The sequence below is a fragment of the Ictidomys tridecemlineatus genome, chromosome 8 (genome assembly GCF_052094955.1).
Source record: "Ictidomys tridecemlineatus isolate mIctTri1 chromosome 8, mIctTri1.hap1, whole genome shotgun sequence".
Classification (NCBI taxonomy): Eukaryota; Metazoa; Chordata; class Mammalia; order Rodentia; family Sciuridae; genus Ictidomys; species Ictidomys tridecemlineatus.
The window spans coordinates 61,603,088-61,625,971 of NC_135484.1; the positions used below are offsets into that span (position 1 = coordinate 61,603,088).

Sequence of the window (22,884 nt, forward strand, 5' to 3'; positions counted from 1 at the left end):
TTACAAAATATTCAAACATGCCAGGTCAAGAATGTCAGCTATTCTACATAGCAAATCATAAAACAAGCAATAAAATCACCTACTCTGAAATCCCATTTACAAGTCAGATTATATTGCTTTTTTTCTGTCTGAACACATTTTTTCTATGTGATATTTTTCTTTCAGGTCACATTTTGCATCATGTGAATATTGGACTGAAGGTCAAACAATGTGTTCATCAGATTCCTTCTGTTATGATGGAAGCATCCATTCAGCCTATCACACGGACTGTCCTCCGAGTGACACTCAGCATCTACCCTGATTTTACATGGAATGATCAGGTAGAAGTGGAAAATATCTATGTCTATATTAAACTAAAATGTCTGTACCTCAGATTTTACTACACCTCCCTACATCTGTCCTCAGAGAGCCTAGGGAACTTAACATTGCAACACTGGACAATATTTTAGTGATTTCAAATCCATGAGAACTTTGCTATTTATTTTTGCCCTCTCTATTGACTCTCATTTTTGCTTACCAAAAATCCATTTTTAAATCATGATGTCTCTCAAAATACTGTTCTCTCCTTCTCTTAAACATTAGACTTATAGAAAAGGTATTCTACATTTTCTTTCTTGTCACCAGTTTCTTTTCTGCTAAGACTACTTCCTCAAGGATCTCTAATATCTGATTGACGAATTGCCATAATAAGCAGATTTTTCAGTTATTTTCCTTCTCTGATTAGATAGCATTTTATACATAGCTCTTCCCTAGAATGTCCTTTCTTGATTCTTATCATGTTTCTATTTCTACTTTTATTCCTCCTTTTCCTGCTTTAATACTTAGATGTTCTTCAATATCTTATATGTGTTTACCAACATAATGGTAAACATACATGTAAAAACCTACTTTGTATTCTCTTCTTATTCTATCAATAGCTTTTAATATATATCCTTTGACTAGTTACTGTGTTAGAAATTGTATATACAAAAGGCAAATAGGACTCAGTCTTCAGTTTCAAAAAACTAACTGGGGAAGGCAAGTAAATCAGAAACTGTATATAACAATGCTTACATGGAGTAGTCTTATAAAATTCTAGTTAAATGTATTTGGATACTTCCTATATTAGTTAACATTTGTACATCTTTAATGTAAATGAATTTTGTTCAGCAGTGTGTTCTAAAAATCACCCATTCATGTTATAATTTAATTCTACATTGTCACTAAAGCATTCAGACCTTTAATTCCTAAAGCATTCCTAATTCCTATTTTTCTCACAGTATATGAGCACTAGTTGATAACACCAAATTACAGTTAATATTTTTATAAATATGAAATTTTATATAAAATATAAAATTATATTTAAGTATAAGCTCATTTGAAATTTTTGATTGTTTTTAAAGGAATGGAAGTTTCATTATTTTTTCACATGGTTTTCTACTATTGCTATTCATAATAAATCATAATTTAGTTTTATTAATTAATAGGAGAAAGTACTTAATTGTTTTTATAATTAACTCTCTTATAATGCTATTAGCTTCAAGAATGTAAAACCTAACTTGCCTCAATCTGATTTACGTAAGGTAATATATCCTTTTGTACAATAAAAGGTCCACAGATCAGATAGGCCCTAAGGATGGTTCAGTCTTGAGGTTAACAGTATTGTTCAAGGCCCAAGATCTTTTCACTTCTTTGCTCTACTCACACTGTTGGATACTTCTCAAATGTTTTTCTGCTTCTTTCTCACTTTTAATGAAGTAAGGGGAACACATACCCACTTCCTCAGCCCACAATATAAACTGTAAGCCCTCTTTGCCACACATACACACACCCCTCCCCCCAGTCTAATTAGGCCAAGTGTTTGTTATGGACTTCTCCTTTACTATAGATATTGTCAGGAGAAGGCCATGAGCTGATTGGCTGTATGTGAATCAAAATTATCCCAGGTGTTATGGCTTAAATGTGGTATCCCCCAAAAGCTCATGTGAGACAGTACAAGAAGATTTAGAGGAGAAATGATTGGGATGTGATATTCTTTTCATGAGTCCCTGAGGGATAAGTGAATACTGAACATTATTGGAGTATATAAGGAAAAAAGAGATTGGCTTATATAAACAAAATATTTTATATGTGTCCAGTGGAATATTATTTGACAATAAAACGAATCAAAGTACTGATGCAGTTTAAAACATGGGTGAACTATAAAAATATTATGGTAAGTTTAAAAAGCCAGTCACAGAAGACCATATGTTATATCATTCCATTTAACAAAGTGTTTAGAATAGCCAAATCTATACTTCTAATGAATATAAGTACTCTCTTGGAGGTGATTAAAAATGTTCTAAAATTAGATTATGTTCATAGTTGTACAACTTTGTAAATATGTTAAAACCATTGAACTCTGTATACTTTAAATGAGTGAACTTTGTTTTATAAATTATATATCAAAAAAGTTGTTAGACTAATAGGTGCTGATATGTAAACAGTACTGTAACTTGAGTTATGACTTTCATAGTACTAGGATAATTTTTCTTCTAGGTCCATGGGACAGTAGGAGAACCCTGGTGGATTTGGGTGGAAGATCCTACAAATGATCATATTTATCATTCAGAGTATTTTCTAGCTCTTAAAAAACAGGTGAATATAACCTTATTATTTAACTATCATAAAAAAAATATAAACAATTTTTGTTTTTACTATCTCTCTGATTTCAGAGTTCCATCAAAGTTTTGTTATGTTCTGTTTTTCTGTTTGGTTTCAAAGGAACACAGAGATTCAGTGTGACAATATTGATTATTCAGTCTGATCCTAGTTCAAGAAATTCATTTATAATCTTTACCATGGTTTAAGGCATGGCTTCTAGAGGCATGGAATATATAAAATAAGGGGGGTAAAAATAATTTTCTGAAAATAATAAATCACTTAGTGAAAAGATCCATTCCTTGTAAAATTCTCTGTAAAGACTCAATAGTTGCTTCATCTTTAACTCATGTTTTATTTATAATTTCTCTTTTTATCAAAGAGAAAGCAAGCTTCTGATTGAAAGTCTTGACTGGATAGCAATAGTATTTTATAGCAATATTTTGTTTTCATGCATTTATCTTCTTGTTAACCATGTAACCTATTTATTTTTAAGAGATTTAAGATATTCCACTTAAGATACTGATCAGATTTAAAGAAAAAGATTAAGTAAATAATGATATGGTACTTGAAATTATAGAAATCATGAAGTAATTCAATGAATCATGTTTGGGAAATTCTGATAATGAATCAAAGTGGTAACATGTCATAATGATAACATACATATAAATAATATAAAGTTAGTGTAAATTCTTAACTTCTGTTATGTCAAATAATCCTCAGAAGGAAATCGCCTACAAATTACTGTAGTACCTGAATATCTGAGCTATTTAGAAATCTAACATAGTTTATTTTTATTATGTCTTGTATAGATACTATTAAGAATTGACTACTAAGAACTTTATTTATTTTAGACTTTATTTCACATTAGGTCATTAGTAAAGAAGCTCAACTACTGGTATTTACAATCCCTATTTTTGAACCTTTGCCTTCCCAATACTATATCCGAGCAGTTTCTGATAGATGGTTAGGAGCGGAGGCTGTTTGTATTATCAACTTCCAACATCTGATTCTACCAGAGAGGCATCCGCCCCATACAGGTAACAATTTGAACATTAATGTGTTGATGTGAATTATTGACTTCCCAAAATTGTTATTTTAATTAATGTTGACAAGTATAAAGTTGTTTTATTCTGAATCAAAGTCCAACTTACTTGACAATATTGTTTCTAAACTGTGTATTCAAAATTTTCAAAATCAAATATGTATATGTCGATAGTCAAATTGTGGACCTTTAATTTTTGTTTATTTAAGCTCCAAAAGCATTAAAGTAGGCTTAGTCAATTCTGATAATTATAGTAATGATGAGAGTTACTATTTCTGTGTTACTGGACTTTCATCTGTACATATAATCATTATTTCTCCATATAGCCTTCCTTTTTCATTGAAATTGTCATTTATCATTTAATCTGTATTCTCTGTGAAACTTTTGAGATATCTCTTTTTTCTTACATTTATTCCAATTTACATAAACTTATTTCTAGTACAGGTTATCTTTTATCCAAAATGTTTAAAACCCAAAGTGTTTCAAATTTCATATTTTTTTTTCAGATTTTGGAATGTTCATATATATATATATAAAACAAATTATTAAAAGGGATATAAAGTAAGAGCATTCAGCAGCATTTTTTATTGTTGTAATGTATAAACTCTAGGTTTTCATAACATGAACAAATGCCTTTCTATTTTGATTTTTTTAAAAAAGCAAAATTTCATGACTTTGCAGTGATACTTTCAAGTACTCCTTAAATCTATTTCAAAAACATCTTGAAACTAATTAGTGTACTAATTTCATTTCTTGAGAATTCATAATTGATGAGTATTGATTTTCAGAGATCCTTAATTTACTTTACAGACATAAATTAGGAGTCAAATTTTCTTTCCCATATATTTCAGACAAACTGTGTGACTTTTCAGAATAAAAATGTTTTCTGACTACTTTAAATAGCATGCTATTTGACAGTCTTTTCAGAAGTGAAAGGAGACCTAAATATGACTTTATAATCTTTCATTTTGTCAAATGTACACCTTATTCATATTATTCATTGAGAGATTCTTTATACTACATCTCAATTTCTCTTTGATATCTTGGCATAGCAAAACCAAAAAATTTTATCAAAATACAATGATATTGAGACTGTATTATCTAGTAATCTACTATTGCAGAGGGTCTTTCTGGTCTTATTTCATCAAATGTGCTTTTGTGATATCTAGAATCTCATAAGTTCAAAATATGTGGAAGTGATGTTTTAACTTAAAATATATGCTTCCAATATCATTGCTAGGTTTCTTTCTTTCATTAAAGTACTTAATTCTACATATATTAGCATTATCTGTTAATGCCAGTTTAATAATTTCTTTGTTAAGCAACCAAATACATATCAACCTATTTATATAATTAGCTGATATAGTATAAACATACCATCTAGGTAAAATCACTGTAATAGATCATCTTAATTTAACATTGTCAATAACTGTGCATTTGACATTGTACAATGTTTAATTTTTAGTCTTTTATTTTAAAAAATATGTTTGATTAGCATTGCATGCCTTATCTTGGAATGTCTCCCTCCTTCCTGGATTTCCAGTGCTATGGAAAATTTAAACAATTATAATCAGACATAGAGAGTATGACAGAAAGAGTATGAAGTTAGCTCTCAGCTATCCTTGTAATAGAATAGAGCAATGGGTGGGGCAAAGATAACTTTTTAAAGTCATCTTTTTATTTTGGGTTTTTTTTTTTTTCCTTTAGGGACAAGGTACCCAGGATTGAACCCAAAGGGCACTTAACCACTGATGCACATCCACAGTCTTTTTATTATTATTATTATTATTATTATTATTATTATTATTATTATTATTATTATTTTGAGAGATAGGATATCACTAAGTTGCTGAGGCTGTCGTTCAACTTGGGATCTTTCTGTCTCAGCCTCTGAGCTGCTGGAATTACAGGCCTGTGCCACCATGCCCAACTAAGTTAGTTTTTGTTTTTAAGTACATTTTTTAGAAGAAAATTTATCATATTTTTCATTTTGCAACCATACTATAAAGGTCAGATCAATGTGTCATTTTAACTGATTTTTTTATGTCTTCTTTTTTAAACTTTTGTAATAATTATCTAATTTCTTCGGCACCCAGTCGGTATAATGAGAAGCAACCAAATCTAGTGTCTTTCAATACATAAATTTACTTTACAGACATAAATTTCAGCAATGATTAGTGAAAGTAAGAAGACCTGTACCCTTTAAGGAGAGTTTTTTGTTTTGTTTCGTTTTGTTTTACTCAGTTATGCTGTGTTCTGAAACTACTATCCTTGTTCCTTCCTGAATAAGGCTAAATTCATTTTTGTTTCCATTGGCTGTACCAAAAGCTCACTCAGCTACTCGGGATTGGTCAGTATCTAGCAGATCAAAAGTAATCTTCCAATACTACTGTTTACAAATGGTTTTCATTGTTTTACAAATTACAGCAGATTTATTTTTGTACCATAACATACATACTTTCATGTACTTTTATTCAAGTCATTTCCCTTTGTGGAAGAGAAATATATAGTTGGTTTATAGGGAACTCTACAATAAAAGTGTTCTGTTTATCAGTTATGTTAAATGTAGTGACTGAATAAGATGTGTCACTGGTATATAAGAACTTATATTAAATATGTTCTTCTCTTGAGATAATTAGGAAATGTTATTCTTTAAAATACAGTATTCAGTATTGTGCATGTTTTTTCAGTTATTGTATAGAAGTACCTGTTGGATCTTTTCAGAATTACTGGATCTTCAGCCTTTGCCAATTACGGCTTTGGGATGTAAAGCATATGAAGCCCTGTACAACTTCAGCCACTTTAACCCTGTGCAGACACAGATATTTCATACACTGTATCACACAGACTGTAATGTCCTACTTGGAGCACCCACTGGATCAGGAAAGACTGTTGCAGCTGAATTAGCTATTTTCAGAGTCTTCAACAAGTATCCCTCCTCAAAGGTATGTTGAACATATTGTATGCTTATTATATTCAATTAGAAAAGATAGTTAATGTCTCTAAACTAGCCAGGTCCAAATATCCTGGCATACCCTGGTGAATAGCTTTGTTATACCCTCAGTGAATTTTCCAGGGGGCCAGATCAGTATTAGAATAATTTGTTGAAAAAAAATTTATCAGCTTTGGAGTCTTCTAGATGAATTTCTCATGTATATAGTGCTCACACATCCTCATATCTATAATTCATGGGTACTTCTTTTATGAGGTAATTAATTCTTAGCTGTACTTGTTAGGTATATAATAATTTACAATCATTCTTTGGATATGAATGAAATGCTAATACTTTAAAACACTTTGATTATACACAGGAAATATAGACATAACTTATACTACATTCCTCCAAATATTGATATTATCAATTAATGTCAAATAACACCAGAATCAAATAAGTATTGATTTTTAATTTTTTTAAAACATAATATTTAGTAAATTTTTCCCAATGCTATTTTATTTCTAATAAAAATGATTTATATTTGAGGTGTTCAATGTGATACTTAAATATACATATACATTATAAAATAATTGCTAGAATCAAGATAGCTCAGATATCCATCACTTCAGATAATTACATATTTTTGCAGTGGGAACATTTAATATCTAGTCAGCAAATTTCAAGTCTATTAATACGATATTATCAAATACAGTCACCCTTCTGTACTTTAGATCTCTAGAACTTGTTCTACATAAATGAAACTTTGTATCCTTTAAGCAATATCTCCTCATATCCCCCATTTTCACCCCTCTTAACCATTATTTTACTCTGCTTCTATGAATTTGGCTTTTTTAAATTGCACCTGTCAGTGAAATTATGTTTTGTTGTTTTCAGCTTATTTCTCTTAACACAATGTATATTATTGCAAATGGCAAGATTTTCTTCTTTTGTAAAGCTAAAAGATCTCCCATTGTGTTTCAGTTTCTTTTTTCATCCATCTTGGGTCACTTAGACTGTTTCTTTATCTTGGCTTTTCTAATCAATGATGTAATAAACATAGAAGTGTACATGTCTTTGAGATATTGATCTCATTTCTTTTGGATATGTATTCAAAAGTAAAATTTCTATGATGATGATGATGTTTTCTATATATAATTTCTTAAGGCTCTCCATGTGTATTTTCCATAATGGGTTCCCCAACTACATTTCTACCAGCAGTGTGTAGCAGTTTCCTTTTCTCCACATCCTTGCCAATATTTTCGTTGTTTTAATAATATTCGTTCTAACAGATGTGAGGTGTTGACTCATTGTGATTTCTAAAAAATATTTATTTTTTAGTTGTTGTTGGATACAATACCTTTATTTTATTTATTTATTTTTATGTGATGTTGAGGATCGAACCCAGGGCCTCTCATGTGCTAGACGTGTGCTCTACCACTGAGCCACAAACCCAGCCCTCATTGTGATTTTGATTTGCATTTCCCCAATGATTAGTGAAAGTAAGCACCTTTTCATGTCTGTTAGCCATTCTGTTTTTCAACAGAATGATATCTATTTGCCTCATTTGTCCCTCCACCTTTTTTTTTCTATAATAGAATTTTTAGGCTTTTTGTTCTTGGGTTATATGAGTTCCTTATATGTTTCGGATATTAACACCTTATTAACATCTGCAAGTATTTTCTCCTATTACATATGTTATTTTTTTAATTCATTGATTGCTTCCTTTTTTGTGCAGAAGGTTTGTAGCTTTGGTGCACCCCTGTTTGTTTATTTGCACCTTTTTTTTCCTGTGTTCCTGGGAACATATTCAAAAACTCATTGCTAAGACCAGCATCAAGATCTTTTTCCCTGTTTTCTTCTAGGAGTTTTATGGTTTCAGATCTTACATCTAAGTTTTTAGTAAATTTCAAGATAATTTTTGCATATGGTTTAAGACAAGGTTCCAGTTTTATTCTGTTAAATGTAGATGTTCAATTTTCTCAACACCATTTATTGAAGCCTATCCTTTTCCTTCTTGGTATTCTTGTCAGATTAGTGACAAGATGTGTGTTTATTTCTAGACTCTATTCTGTTCTGTTAGTCTATGTGTATATGTTTGTGCCAGCGCCATACTATCTTAATTATTGAAGCTTTGTACTATAATTTGTAGTCAAGAAGTAGAATGCCTCTAACTTTATTCTTTCTCAAGATTTCTTTGGTTTTTTGGTTCTTCATGGTTCCTTAATAATTTAGATTTTTTCTATCTCTAAGAAAAATGCTATTGGCATTTGTTAGGGATTACATTGAATCTGTAGATTGTTCTGGGTAGTTTGTTTCTTACTTTTTTTTCAGTTAAACGTTTAATTTTATTTTATATGCTTATAAAACAGCATAATGTGTCTCAGATTGCAATAAAGTCTGGAAAGTGGAAGCTGGAAAAGGAGACTATGATCCAGAATGGGTAGACACTTTTTCATACTTTATCATGGCAAGTTTCAAAACTTCACTGGACCTTTATTCCTTGATGAAATAGATGAACTGTGATTGCACACGTTTATTCTGGTTCTCATGTTGAGGAATTTTCTCTGTTGTTATCAGTACTCCTTGAATAAATGTAGAAACAGGGCAAACTTAATTTAACTAAATAAAACTCCAAAGGAAACAGAATGATTTCATTCATGAAATCAATCAGAGGCTTCCAAATTTTTCCACAGTTTTTCAAAGAAAGAAAATCAGGTTTTTGTTCTACCCCCACTACCAATTTATTGTATGACAGAAGGGACGTCACAACTTCTCTGGAACTTTTTCCTAAAAAATTGTATTAAATCATTTCTAAAGTCCCCATCATTTCTGAAATTCTAGAGTTCTTTGATTTCAGCTATAACCTTATGAAAAAGAAAGGTTTTTTTCTTTTTTATCATTATTATTTTTTACATGACAGTAGAGTATATTTTGAAATATTATACATACATAGAATAAGTATAACTTGTTACAATTAGGATACTATTATTGTGGTTGTACATGATATAGTGTTACACTGGTCATTTATTTATATATGAGGATAGGAATGATATTCCATATTCATTCTACTGTCTTTCCTATTGCAGTCACCCCCTCCCTTTCCTTCATTTCCCTTTGTGTAGTCCAGTGAATTTCGAATCTTCCCCTCCTTTGTTGTAACTTATCATCCACATATCAGAAAGAACATTCTGCCTTTGGATCTTTGTGACTGACTTATTTAACTTAGCGTGATATTCTTTAGTTCCATTTACTTACAAGCAAATGCCATAATTTCATTCTTCTTTATGACTAAGTAATATTCTATTGTGTATATATACCACAATTTTTTCATCCATTCATGTCTTCAAGGGCACCTAGGTTGGTATCATAGCTATTTTGAATTGAGCTGCTATAAACATTGAAGTAGCTATGTCACTGTAGTATGCTGATTTTAAGTCCTTTGGATGTAAAGAAAGGAGTGGAATAACAAGATCAAATGGTAGTTCCATTCCAAGTATTCTTTTTTATTATTATTATTATTTCTTACATACATGACATAGTGGAGTGCAATACATTCATAATTTTTTGCATTACAATTCTTAATACACCTTTATACCACAATTTATCAAATCTCTGTATTTATAGTGTTGACTCAAGCTCAGCAGTTCCTTCGACACAGAATGTACAACCATTCCAAGTTTTCTAAGGAATCTCCAGACTGCTTTCTGAGTGTTTGCACCAATTTGCAGTCCCACCAACAATGTATAAATGAACCTCTGTCATTCTGACTGGGGTGAGATAGATTTTCAGTGTAGCTTTGATTTGTGTTTCTCTAATTGCTAGAGATGTTGAACATTTTTTCATATATTTTTTGACCATTCATATTTTTTCTTCTGAGAAGTGCCTGTTTAGTTCCTTAACCCATTTGTCAATTGGGTTATTTGTTTTTGTTGTTGTTGTTATTTACTTATTTATTTGGTTAAGTTTGTTGATTTCTGTATATATCCTGGAGATTAATGTTCTGTCTGAGATATTGGTGGCGAAGATTTTCTTCCATATTGTTGGCTCTCTGTTCACATTCTTGATTGTTTCCTTTGCTGTGAAGAAACTTTTTATTGATTTTTTTTTTTATTGATTCTTTATTTTATTTCTTGTGCTTTAGGAATCTTATTGAGGAAGTATCCTAAGCCAACACGGTGGAGAGTTGGTCCTAATTTTTCTTCTAGCATGTACAAAGTCTCTAGTCTAATACCTAAGTCCTTGAGTTGAGTTTTGTGCAGGGTGAGAGACAGGTTCTTTGATTGATATTGTATATTTTCCATGGAAAGATTTTTGTCTTCTTGATTAAATTCTAAGTATCTTTTGATGTTGTTGTGAATGGAATTGTTTTCTTTATTTCTTTTCAGATAACTCATTGTTAGTTTTAAGAAATGCTACTGATTTTTATTTATTGGTTTTTATGTCTTTTGCCTTTCTTGACTGTGCTTATTAATTCTAGCAGGTTTTTTTTAATGTAGCATTTAAGGTTTTCTTGTTTTTAAATTGTATGAGTATATTACATTTGAAATAGAGGTATCTTAGAAATGTTGCAATTATGTGCTGTTTCTTCATCATTTGTGATTTCAGAAATATTCAGACTTCCTTTTTCCATGATTTTCAGTTAGTGTTTTTTCTTTCTTACTTTGTTTCTCTATTTTTTAAAATATATTTTTGTAGATGTATGGACCTTATTTTATTCATTTATTTATATGTGGTGCTGAGAATTGAACCCAGTATTTTTAATCTGTTATATAATTATTGATTCACAAAGATATTTTAGTAAAAAAGAAGAGTTAAGTTTTGTGCATGGTGAGAGATAGAGGTTTAATTTCATTTTGTTGCATATGGATTTTCAGTTTTCCCAGCACCATTTGTTGAAGAGGTTATCTTTTCTCCAGTGCATGTTCTTGGCACCTTTGTCTAATATAAAATAATTGTAGTTTTGTGGGTTAGTCTCTATGTCCTCAATTCTGTACCATTGGTCTACCAATCTGTTTTGGTGCCAATACCAGGCCGTTTTTGTTACTATTGCTCTGTAGTATAAATTATGGTCTGGTATAGTGATGCCACCTGCTTCGATCTTCCTGCTAAGGATTGTTTACCCTGCGTCTAATAGAAGAAAAAGTAAGCCCTAATCTCCATCATGTGGGATTAGGCCCCAATTTCCTTAATAAGCCTCCTGTGGCGCAAGAATTAAAATCAAGAATCAATAAATGGGATGGACTCAAACTAAAAAGTTTCTTCTCAGCAAAAGAAACAATAAGTGAGATGAATAGAGAGCCTCCATCTTGGGACCAAATTTTTACCTCTCACACATCAGATAGAGCACTAATCTTAATCTCTACGGTATATAAAGAACTCAAAAAGCTAAACACCAAAAGAACAAATAACCCAATCAATAAATGGGCCAAGGACCTGAACAGACACTTCTCAGAAGATGATGTACAATCAGTCAACAAATACTTGAAAAAATGTTCACCATCACTAGTAATTAGAGAAATGCAAATCAAAACCACTCAGATTTCATCTCACTCCAGGCAGCTATTAAGAATACAAACAACAATAAGTGTTGGTGAGGATGTGGGGGAAAAGTTACACTCACACACTGCTGGTGGGACTGCAAATTGGTGCAGCCAATATGGAAAGCAGTATGGAGATTTCTTGGAAAATTAGGAATGGAACCACAAATGACCCAGCTATTCCTCTCCTCAGACCATACCCAAAGGACTTAAAAACAGCATACTACAGGGACACAGCCACATGGATGTTTATAGCAGCACAATTCACAATAGCTAAACTGTGGAGCCAACCTAGATGCCCTTCAATAGATGAACGGATTTTTAAAATGTGGCATATATACACAATGGATATTACTCAGCAATTAAAAAAGTAAAATCATTGCATTTGTAGGTAAATGGATGGCGTTGAAGAAGATAATGCTAAGTGAAGTTAACCAATCCCAAAAAAACAAATGCAGAATGTTTTCTCGGATATAAGGAGGCTGATTTGTAGTGGGGTGGGGAGTGGGAGCATGGGAGGAATAGACAAACTCTAGATAGGGCAGAGGGTTTGGAGGGAAAGGGAGCGTTCTCTCACATTAATAAGGTCTTATTAATGATGGTGGAATGTGATGATTATTATTATACAAAGTATATGTATGAAGACATGAATTGGTGTGAATATATTGTGTATACAACCAGAGATATGAAAAATTGTGCTCTATATATGTAATAAGAACTGTAATGCATTCTGCTGTCATATTTAAAGAAATCAAAAAGAAGAGTTAATACTCTAGATTGAGACATTTTTTAAACAAATGCTGTTTTAGTGAATAATTTATTTTATAAAATTGAAACAGCTAAAAATATGACTGGAATTTGTTAAGATCTGCATTAAAATTTAAACAGCTAGTTTATTTCTTATACATTATTGATGAGACTTCAAATTAGTATAACTACTTTGGAAAGCGATATGGGGATTTCCCCATAGACCAGAAATTGAACCACCATATGATCCAGCTATCCCACTCCTTGGTATTTATCCAAAAGGTTTAAATCAGCATACGGGTACATCAATCTTTATAGAAATGCAAGTCATAATACTCAAGTTATGGAACCAGCCCAAGGGCCCATCAACAAATGACTGGGTAAAGAAACTGGTATATATATACATGGAAACTGCATATATACATGGAATTTTACTCAACTATAATTATGGCATTTTCCAGTAAATAGATGGAACTGAAGAACATTGTGCTAAGAGAAATAAGCCATATGTCAGAAAGGATTGAATTCTTTTTTTTTTTTTTCACATGTGGAAGCTAGAGCAAAATGAGGGGGAAAAGAGGGAAGGGGAATTATTTGAAAATAGAAGGGAGATCAGTGGAGTAGAGAAAGGGAACAGAGAGGGAAGGAGGTGGGACAGGGAAAGAGAGGAACTGTAGAATAAAATAGACCGAAGTATGCTATGTGAATTCTACATTTATATATAACTATAAAGCACCAATTAAAAATAAATAAATAAGAAGGAGGACCAGTAGAGTAGAAAACAGGGAAGAGGGAATGGAAAGCAGCAGCACTGTGAGCTAAAATGGATCATCAAATATTATTCCATGCGTATGTGATTATGTCAAAATGAACCCCAATATTATGTATGACTACAATGTACTAATAAAAGTGCTAAAAGTAATAATTTAAAAACCTTCAATATACATTATTTCAGGAGTTACAGCTTAGTTAAAACTTGAGCATAATAGGAAGTCATATATTTATTTTTGTCAAAATCCTAATTTTTTGTGTAATATATGTTCTCATAGTTTTATAAATGTATTAACATTGTTAGAACATAATTTCATTATAAAATGCCTAAGGAAAATACCTTTAGTGTTTTTTTTATTTTAAATTCACCTGTTAGTATTTTTATGATAGAATGTTTATGATGCATTAATTTTCTGCTTTATTTTGGATACGTGTAGTTTAACTTAATGACTTTTTCTCAATAATTTAAAAATTTAAGTATTCTGTGAAATTTTAAAACCACACTGTCCTGTTTTGACAAATTTTGTTTATTTTATTTGAAAAATGACCTTACTGTTCTCATTAAAGTCCTATTGCTCATTGCCCCCTCTTTAGGCGGTTTATATTGCACCCCTAAAAGCCCTAGTTCGTGAAAGAATGGATGACTGGAAGGTTAGAATAGAAGAAAAACTTGGTAAAAAGTAAGTTCCTTTTTTTGTTCAAGAGATACACTTTCAATAGTCTGAAAAGACCAATAAATGAAAGAGTTGCATAATACCTATGAATACGTTTACAGTGTTTTTTTAATCTTTTAAGAGTTCATAGCTACTATTAAAATGGTGTCAATATTCCCATGTTTTAAGATTGAAAAATGAACTTCTTTTAATTTCTTAATATGAATACTTTTTGGTGGGAGCTAATTTTTTCTATATATATTATAGTACATATGTATAATTTTTCATTTTTTTAGTTGTAGATGGACACAATACCTTAATTTTATTTATTTATTTTTATGTGATGCTGAACCCAGTGCCTCACATGTAATAGACAAGCATTCTCTCACTGAGCTATACTCCCAATCCCTTCAATATGTTCTCATTGTAAAAGAAACATGTTATTTCTCTTTATTTTTTTTTCATGTTGTTCAAAGTAAATTCTAGAAACCACTTAAAAGGCATTGTGTATGGAGAGTATTTATGACATATAAAACTTCTATGATGAATATATTGTGTTTTTACTTACTATTTTTGAATATTACAAAACCATTCATTACAGTATATAGCAAATGATTGTGAATAATTATATGTCCAATAGAGCATCACTAATTATATACCTCTACCCAATGAAAATATTGTATAACTATATAGATCAATGAGCTTTTTTATACACCGAATAAATGAACTCCAGGAATAATTGGAAAAAATAAGACTTTTAAGTAAACTATCCTATCCCTTTTTTAAAAAAACAATAAAATACAAATTATGAATGCTTTTGGATGAGAATTAGGTGGGATGTTCCAGAGATGATTCACAACATATTCTTTGAATAATGTGAATATATTATATATTCAGTATCCTGGTATGTTTTAATTCATTTGTTAACTTGAGAAAATTTAAACCTAAGAAATGAAAGTTATACACAATCTATTATTATTGAGTGTCCCCTTTTATCAAGTTAATACTTTCCCTCATTAAAAAATAATAATGATGTTTATTTCCAAAAATGTTTTTCCCCCCCCAAAAAAAAGATTTTAGTTCCACTCTGTAGAGAAGGAGATAGAAGTTCAGATTTATAAATTTACTTAAAGATTCTATAAATATATACATCTGTATAAAAGATGTGTCATAGAATTGGATTTATATTTTTGACTCATTTCCGAAAATTTCAGAAATCAAAGAGGAAAAAAGTAGTTTTAAGCATCATAAAATTTTATTAGAATGATATATTGTTGCCTTTACAAGATTATATGTTACTTGAGAGTCATTTTTATTTCCCTCCAGAGTTATTGAACTAACAGGGGATGTGACTCCTGATATGAAATCCATTGCCCAGGCTGACCTTATTGTCACTACACCAGAAAAGTGGGATGGAGTCAGCAGAAGCTGGCAAAATAGGAACTATGTTCAGCAAGTTACTATTCTCATCATAGATGAAATTCATCTGCTTGGTTGGTACCACTCTTTCTAAGTAATTATACAAACTTTGAGTCTTTTTATTGATATTATTTTTAATTGACAGATAATTGTATATAATGTTGGGGTACAATGTAATATTTTAAGATGTGCACACATACGCACACACATACGCGCACACAGAGTGTGGAATAATTAAATCAAGCAAATTAACATGTTACATCAATTGTAATTTTTATGGTGAGACATTAGAAATTTACTCTTTTAGCAATTTTTAAATATACATTTAGCTTTTTCATTTCTTTCTGACTGAAAGACCTGACCAGAACTATTTTAGAGAAGTAAAGTTCGTTAGGTTCTCATGTTTTAAGAGGTCTCAGTCTATAAATGTTCAATTTCATTGCTGTGGGCCTGAGGTACAGCAGAACATCATGGCAGCTCAGTTTATGGCAATCATGAAGCAGAAAGAACTCTGCTCACCAGAGACAAAATATAAACCCCAAAGGCAAATACCTAGTGACCTGTATCCTCCAGCTATATTCTGCCTGCCTAGAATTACCACCCAGTTAATCCATATCACTGGGTTAACCCACTATAGATTACAACACTTATTATCATTTCACCTCTGAGTGTTCTTGCATTGTCTCACACATGAGCTTTTGGGGAAACCACATATCACAACTATAACATACATTATTATTGACTATAGTTGGCCTGGTGTACTGTTTATACTCACACACTCCTGTCTAAATGAAACTTCATATCCTTTGGTCAATATCTCCCTATTCCTTTTCAACCCCCAGCATCTGGCAACTACCGGTCTACTCTTTATATCAATTTTGACTTTTTTTTTTTTGTTCCACATATAGGTTAGATCATTCAGTTTTTTTCCTGCCTTTATTCTTTTTACATAATGCCCTCCAACTTCATCCATAGTGTTACAAATGACAGAATTTCGTTCTTTTTTATTGCTTAAAAGTATAAACATATACATATATGCAAATACACACATGAACACACACTTATATATACACAGCACATTTTCTTTATCTGTTCATTTGGTAATGGTCACTTAGGTGGATTCCATTTCTTAGCTGTTATGAACAATGCTACATTGAACTTGAAAGCACATATATCTCTTAAGCATATTGATTTCATTTCCTTTGGATATATACCCAGAAATGGGATTACTGTATCATATTGTAGTGTTATCTTTAGGTTTTTGAGGAACCTATAAATTTGACTTCATGCCTGCCTGCAGCAGCCACTTTGAATTTGTCAAATGATTAATGCATTATTATTCTTATTTCCTAGGGGAAGAAAGAGGTCCTGTTCTAGAAGTCATTGTATCTCGAACAAATTTTATCTCCTCACACACAGAAAAGCCTGTTAGGATAGTTGGACTGTCTACAGCATTAGCTAATGCCAGAGACCTTGCTGACTGGCTAAATATTAAGCAGGTATGTCAAAGATGGATAAGTCAGGCAGTAACATGACATAGGTTGCCACATTAAGGAGACATCATAACATTATGAACATATATATGTTTGTATAATATATAAATTGAAATGGTTTCTCTCGTCTTAACTATAGATGGGCTTGTTCAACTTCCGACCATCAGTACGCCCTGTTCCACTGGAAGTTCACATTCAAGGCTTCCCAGGTCAACATTACTGTCCCCGCATGGCAAGTATGAACAAGCCTGCATTTCAGGGTGAGCTTCAGTTTCTACTATTTCAGATTGAAATAGTAACCATTCTGTATTATAGGTATCAATTGTATTCTAAATGGTTTGGGTTTATTTTAAAGGGTAATAGTGGTCCAACTTACGCAAATATCTAAAGCTGATTACTTCAACTGTTAAGGAATATATATGTTAAACTACATTGAAATTAGACATATCTCACAAAAGTGTCTTTGTAGTAGGATAAAAATATGTAATTTTGAAAGCAATCAAATAATTCTATAAACATTTTCTTTAGGACAATTACTAGTTTAAACAATGATCAATAGAAAGAAGTAAAAATTCACATAATCTTTATTTTTACTAGAAACCATAAAACTTTCAGTACTTTTTTACAGTAATTTAGTTTTTGTTTTGTTTCTTCATTTTTCCATTTCTAAAAAATTCTTCAAACAAGAAAGATTTAAGAATAACACTCCTATTTTATTGAAACATGTTTAATTTAGACTACATTAGGAATATTTATTGTATCAATTAAAAATAACCTATAAAATAAATTCTCTAATGTGAACTGCTGTTGATTGTGAGGTGACTTTTTAGCTTCTGTAATTAGCCTTATGACAGAAGCAAAGTATTGATTGTAAGCTAGAGACCAATCTCAGCCATTCAGATTATTTACACCTCCACAGAAGCATTGTACAAAATCACTAATGAACAATAAATCTGCTGGGAACTGTTCAGCTACACCTGTTCTTGTAGCAGCAAAAATACATTAAATGTTGTGGTTTAAAAAAGAGACAAATTCATTCATGATTATGTGTACAAATGATACCAATATTGTAATAATATGTGAGTTTAAACATTGCTTTTGTAATGATTTACAGTCAGTTTATCCTTTATATACTATTCTGATAAATGGTTTTAAAAAGTGGGAAATAAGGCAAATGAGTATAGTTTTCATAATGTGTATAGTTGAAAATGTGTGTATCTATTTAAGAAATGGCTGATTGCACACCATTAATGGAAATAAAGCATTTTGTATTTTGTAAATCAATAGTAAATAGCTGAAATTCCTGCACTTCTTAAGATACAGTATCAGCACAACTGCTGTCCTTATAAACTATTTATTACACTGGTAGTGATTACTGTATTTCTTTGAATTTAGAAATATGATTTTATGATAGCTTTATTTCTCACCATTAGAGTATAAATATAGTCAAGGTCATGTCAGCATTTCCATTATAAACCTTACATCTCAGGCCATAAAAAGGAATTCTTTACATTTCAAACAAAAAATTACAGTAAAGTTGAACTTTTTCACATAAAATTTGTGAATATCTCTGTGTTAAGAAAGCTATATAGACATTTATAAATTCTGCTTGGGCTATCTTATCAGCATTTTGGAGTAAAGAAACCTCAGTTACAGTTAGAGCAAAATGATTTATGTGGTTCTTTAAGTAACTTTTTTTTTTATAGATTTGATTTACAGTATTCCTCCAGTGTTGTTACTCAGGTTTCCCAATATTCATTTCACCTTGTGTGTGCTGAGCATTCCCGTGCTATTTCTCAGATGTACATTCAGGCAGAGCAACCTCTTAGCCAACTTCTGTATTTTATTTTCCCACTTGAAAAGTCCTGGTTTTAGAAAATCTGAGGGAAAAGATTCTTTTGATTTATCTCTTGTCTGTTTCTTGGGACATTCTCTTCTAATTTTTCCATCTCATAACAGGGAAAAAATAAAAAGGAATTATCTGTAGTCTTTGAACATCTTTCATCACCCTGAAGGACTTGAATTTTTCAAGGAAAGCAAAAGGAAACAGAAGCAAGGTGCAGAGTCAAAGCCAAAGCTGCTGGCCTGAGCTTCTAGCTTTATTTATATAAATAGGTTACATTAGGTCATTATCATCATTAGTACATATTGTTCATTGTATCACTAGGGAGGTTAGAGAGTTAGCAACATTGTGCAGCTTATTCCTCAGTTACATACTAAGTTGCAATGTGCAATGTTAGGAACTTTGTGTAACTCTCAAGAAAGCTTATTGTATAAAGTTACTGTCATATGGACAGGTTTAGGCTCAGTGGTTGTCTAACAAGAAAGTTTCTTTATTCCTAGAAGCTGGGTATCTTGAGATCAAGGTCTAGGCTGATAAGACTCTAACACAGAGCCTCCTCATGGAGGGCATTACCATAGCAGCAAGGCATTGTATATGTAGTAGTTATCTTACTAGTTCCTGGGAGAAACTGCAGAATATTCCAACCGTGGAAAACAAAATGTCTATTATTCCCTGGGAGTTTGCTCACCAGAGGAAATTTGTTGTCTTATACATTTTCACATCCAGAATCCTTACAGAATCTTATCAGATCCCAGGACCAATTAACTATAATATCACAATTTACACAGGCAGAAATATTTCAGAAACACTACTTAGAAATAGAAAACTCAATCATGTGAGCATTTAAGGTTTTCCTTCCAGGTCAATTCAGAATAGAAATTGGAGCTGACACAATTGCATTTTCCCTCTCCTAGGCATTATGCTCTTTAGATAGAGCCAGGAATCTCTCCTTTCCTGTCATCTATGTAGAGTGCTGTCAGATCCATTTAGTACCTGGAATAATGCTAAATATTATGACCAAATTAAAAATTCAGCTAAATCATATGCAACATCAGTTTTGTACACCTATTTGATATCTATCTGAAATTTATCTTCTAGTATTAAGCAACTTAACATTTCATTTTCCACAACTTTACAACAGCAATTAGAAGTCATTCTCCAGCCAAACCTGTTTTGATATTTGTCTCATCAAGACGTCAGACTAGACTTACTGCTTTGGAATTGATAGCCTTTCTGGCTACTGAAGAAGATCCAAAGCAGTGGTTGAACATGGATGAAAGAGAAGTAAGCAACATTTTTTTCTTCTTCTTATACATATCAGATTTGTTTGTATTGTATTATAATGGAAATATAGATTTATGTTTAGTTTTATTCTATAATAAAAGTTTAAAATAACAGAAATTTAGAAAAAAAATAATAGAGGAAAGAAGAAATGTATTACACTGCCACCTTAAAACAACAAGATTAATATTCTAGTTAGTATTTTTCCATTAAATATTTACTTTAGGTATTTATGTTTGACTTTTTCCTTTGATGTCATCATGATGTATATATTTTATATTCAACTATGTGTTTATAAATTTTGAACATTCCCTGCCCTTATAGAACTTATGATCACTTTTATAAAATTAAATTTTTTAAAAAATATACAATATAATCATTGTTTAAAATTTAGAAAATACTAAAAGGTATATAAAAATTTTAAACTACTATAAAAACTACATGGTTTTATTCCTTTATGTAGATAGTTCATAATGTTCTTTGTTTGTCATTATGCGTTTTTATTATAAGCTATGGTTTATTTAGAATTATTTCCTCAATATAGAGTTGTAAAAATAAAATTAGTGGGTCAAGTAATGAGAACTTTTCCACAGCTTTTTGTACACACTGCTAATTACTTTCCCAAAGGACTATATTAATTAATGTTTTCACCATTAATGTATGAATCACCAGCAGTATAGAAAAGTAACAGATTTTCTCATTTGTTGTTGTATATTGATGTATTATGATAAAATGTTTTCTTATTGTCTTAATGTATGCCTTAATTTTAATTATTGAACATTTCTTTCATATATTTACTTAGTTTATTTTTCATATATTTATTTAGTTTATTTTTCTTTGCTGTCTCTTCATTCCTTTGGTCTTTTATCTCTTTCAGTATACTTACAGATTTATTTGAGAGCCATGCCAAATTTAAAAATTATATATATATATATATATATATAAACTTTAAATATTACTTTTCATACATATATAAATACTAATGTGCATATACATATTAATTATACACTCAGTTTGATAGTTCATTGCTTACCTTTTTGTCATCATGGTATATTTTTCAAATAGAAGATTTTTCATCTTATGTTTCCCTCTGATTCTTAGATATACCTCCTCTGTTCCATAGATTTAATATATAGTAATTTTCCTTCCTTACATTTTTCCAATTTAAAAAAATATTTTGCTACATTGAATTATGATGAAATCAGTAACATGATTGTTGCATTGTCATCTCTCGCTCTTCCTTCTTCCACATACACCTTTTGTGATCTCATGCACTGAGAAACAGTGCCGTTCATCATCAATAACAAGATTCCAAACATCCAGTCTTATAGTTTGCATATTTCTTCCTCTCCACTTCTCATGATTCATTTAGGATTACTAAGTCTGTTGGATAGCACTGCGTATATTACAATAATATGTAATAGTGAACTGCTATTTCGGAATGTTCTTGTTTTGTTCCATAGATGACCTTATTCACTAGCACCGAGCCCCACACATTAGCTTAATATAAAGTGTATCAAATGACTACTTGAAGTAGAGTGAAAACTACCACTGTATCTTTAATTTTTTATTATTGTTTTCTTAATGTTTATGCTTATACTAAATATTTTTTAAAATAATAATTTAAGGTCAAAATAAGTTTTTAAAAGATTTTTTGTCTTATGTTACCTGGTATACCCAAATAATCACCCCATTTTTGTCTAAAACAGTACAAATTAAGAGACAAAGCAAGAAATAGGTATATGGGATATTGATGACTTAGTTTATGTGCAGCATGTATCTTAGTTTAATTTTAATTCTCTTATGTTTTATCCCTAAAATTGTTCCAAATGGAAACTATTCTTTGAAGTCAGGGTACAAAGTACATACCTACTGAACATGTTTGAGGATGTTTGCTCAAAGTACGTAGGCACTATGCATTTAGTACATATGTGACTCACATTAACTTCAAATGTGAACCTCATGTGTTCTTCCCTGCTATAATACACTTCTATTTTTTTATTTTATTGTAATAATATGTGACCTAAGGAACTGTGAAAAAATCATTATTTGTTTTATATATTTTTAATCAGTGCAAAAAAATTATCACTAAGGCTAAGTGGAAACCATAGAATTTATTTGCTGATTTTTATCACTAAATTAAGCCAGAATTATCCCATTATCAGACCTTTTTTTTCACCAAGTTCACCTCAAGAATAAGGCAGCTCAGGCTTTGTTTTATTACTGCCTTTAAAATCAATCTTAAAATAAAAATTTTAGAAAGTGTGCAATGGATTACTATGTAACTTCAATGTGATTATACATAAATCTGCTATAAGACAGGTGTTTCAGTTTTTGGACCACTAAATAATTACCTTAAAATAGACTTTTGCCTTTTAATTTTTGTATAGGTTACTTTCTGCAATATTCTAGGATTGGAATCTTAGTGGATTTTCCCATTGCTGGCCCCTTATCCAGTGTTAGATTGAGGTTCTGTGGCAGGACTTGGGTAACTGGACAGGACTCTAGTACTGATAACATTAGCAGTCAAAGTAGGCCCTG

The 22,884-nt window shown here is 31.0% G+C and overlaps 1 protein-coding gene across 4 annotated transcripts in view; it reads left to right on the plus strand.

Annotated features, from left to right (window-relative positions):
* Nucleotides 1–22,884, plus strand: part of Ascc3 (activating signal cointegrator 1 complex subunit 3) — a 340,007-nt gene that overhangs the window by 196,321 nt on the left and 120,802 nt on the right. For all 4 annotated transcript variants that reach the window (XM_078019561.1, XM_078019562.1, XM_078019563.1 and 1 more), the window contains 9 exons: nucleotides 166–320; nucleotides 2,518–2,616; nucleotides 3,491–3,659; nucleotides 6,389–6,609; nucleotides 14,249–14,334; nucleotides 15,634–15,800; nucleotides 17,080–17,225; nucleotides 17,359–17,479; nucleotides 20,204–20,346. In XM_078019561.1, the coding sequence (XP_077875687.1) occupies nucleotides 166–320; nucleotides 2,518–2,616; nucleotides 3,491–3,659; nucleotides 6,389–6,609; nucleotides 14,249–14,334; nucleotides 15,634–15,800; nucleotides 17,080–17,225; nucleotides 17,359–17,479; nucleotides 20,204–20,346 (1,307 nt within the window). The remainder of the gene's footprint in view (nucleotides 1–165; nucleotides 321–2,517; nucleotides 2,617–3,490; nucleotides 3,660–6,388; nucleotides 6,610–14,248; nucleotides 14,335–15,633; nucleotides 15,801–17,079; nucleotides 17,226–17,358; nucleotides 17,480–20,203; nucleotides 20,347–22,884) is intronic.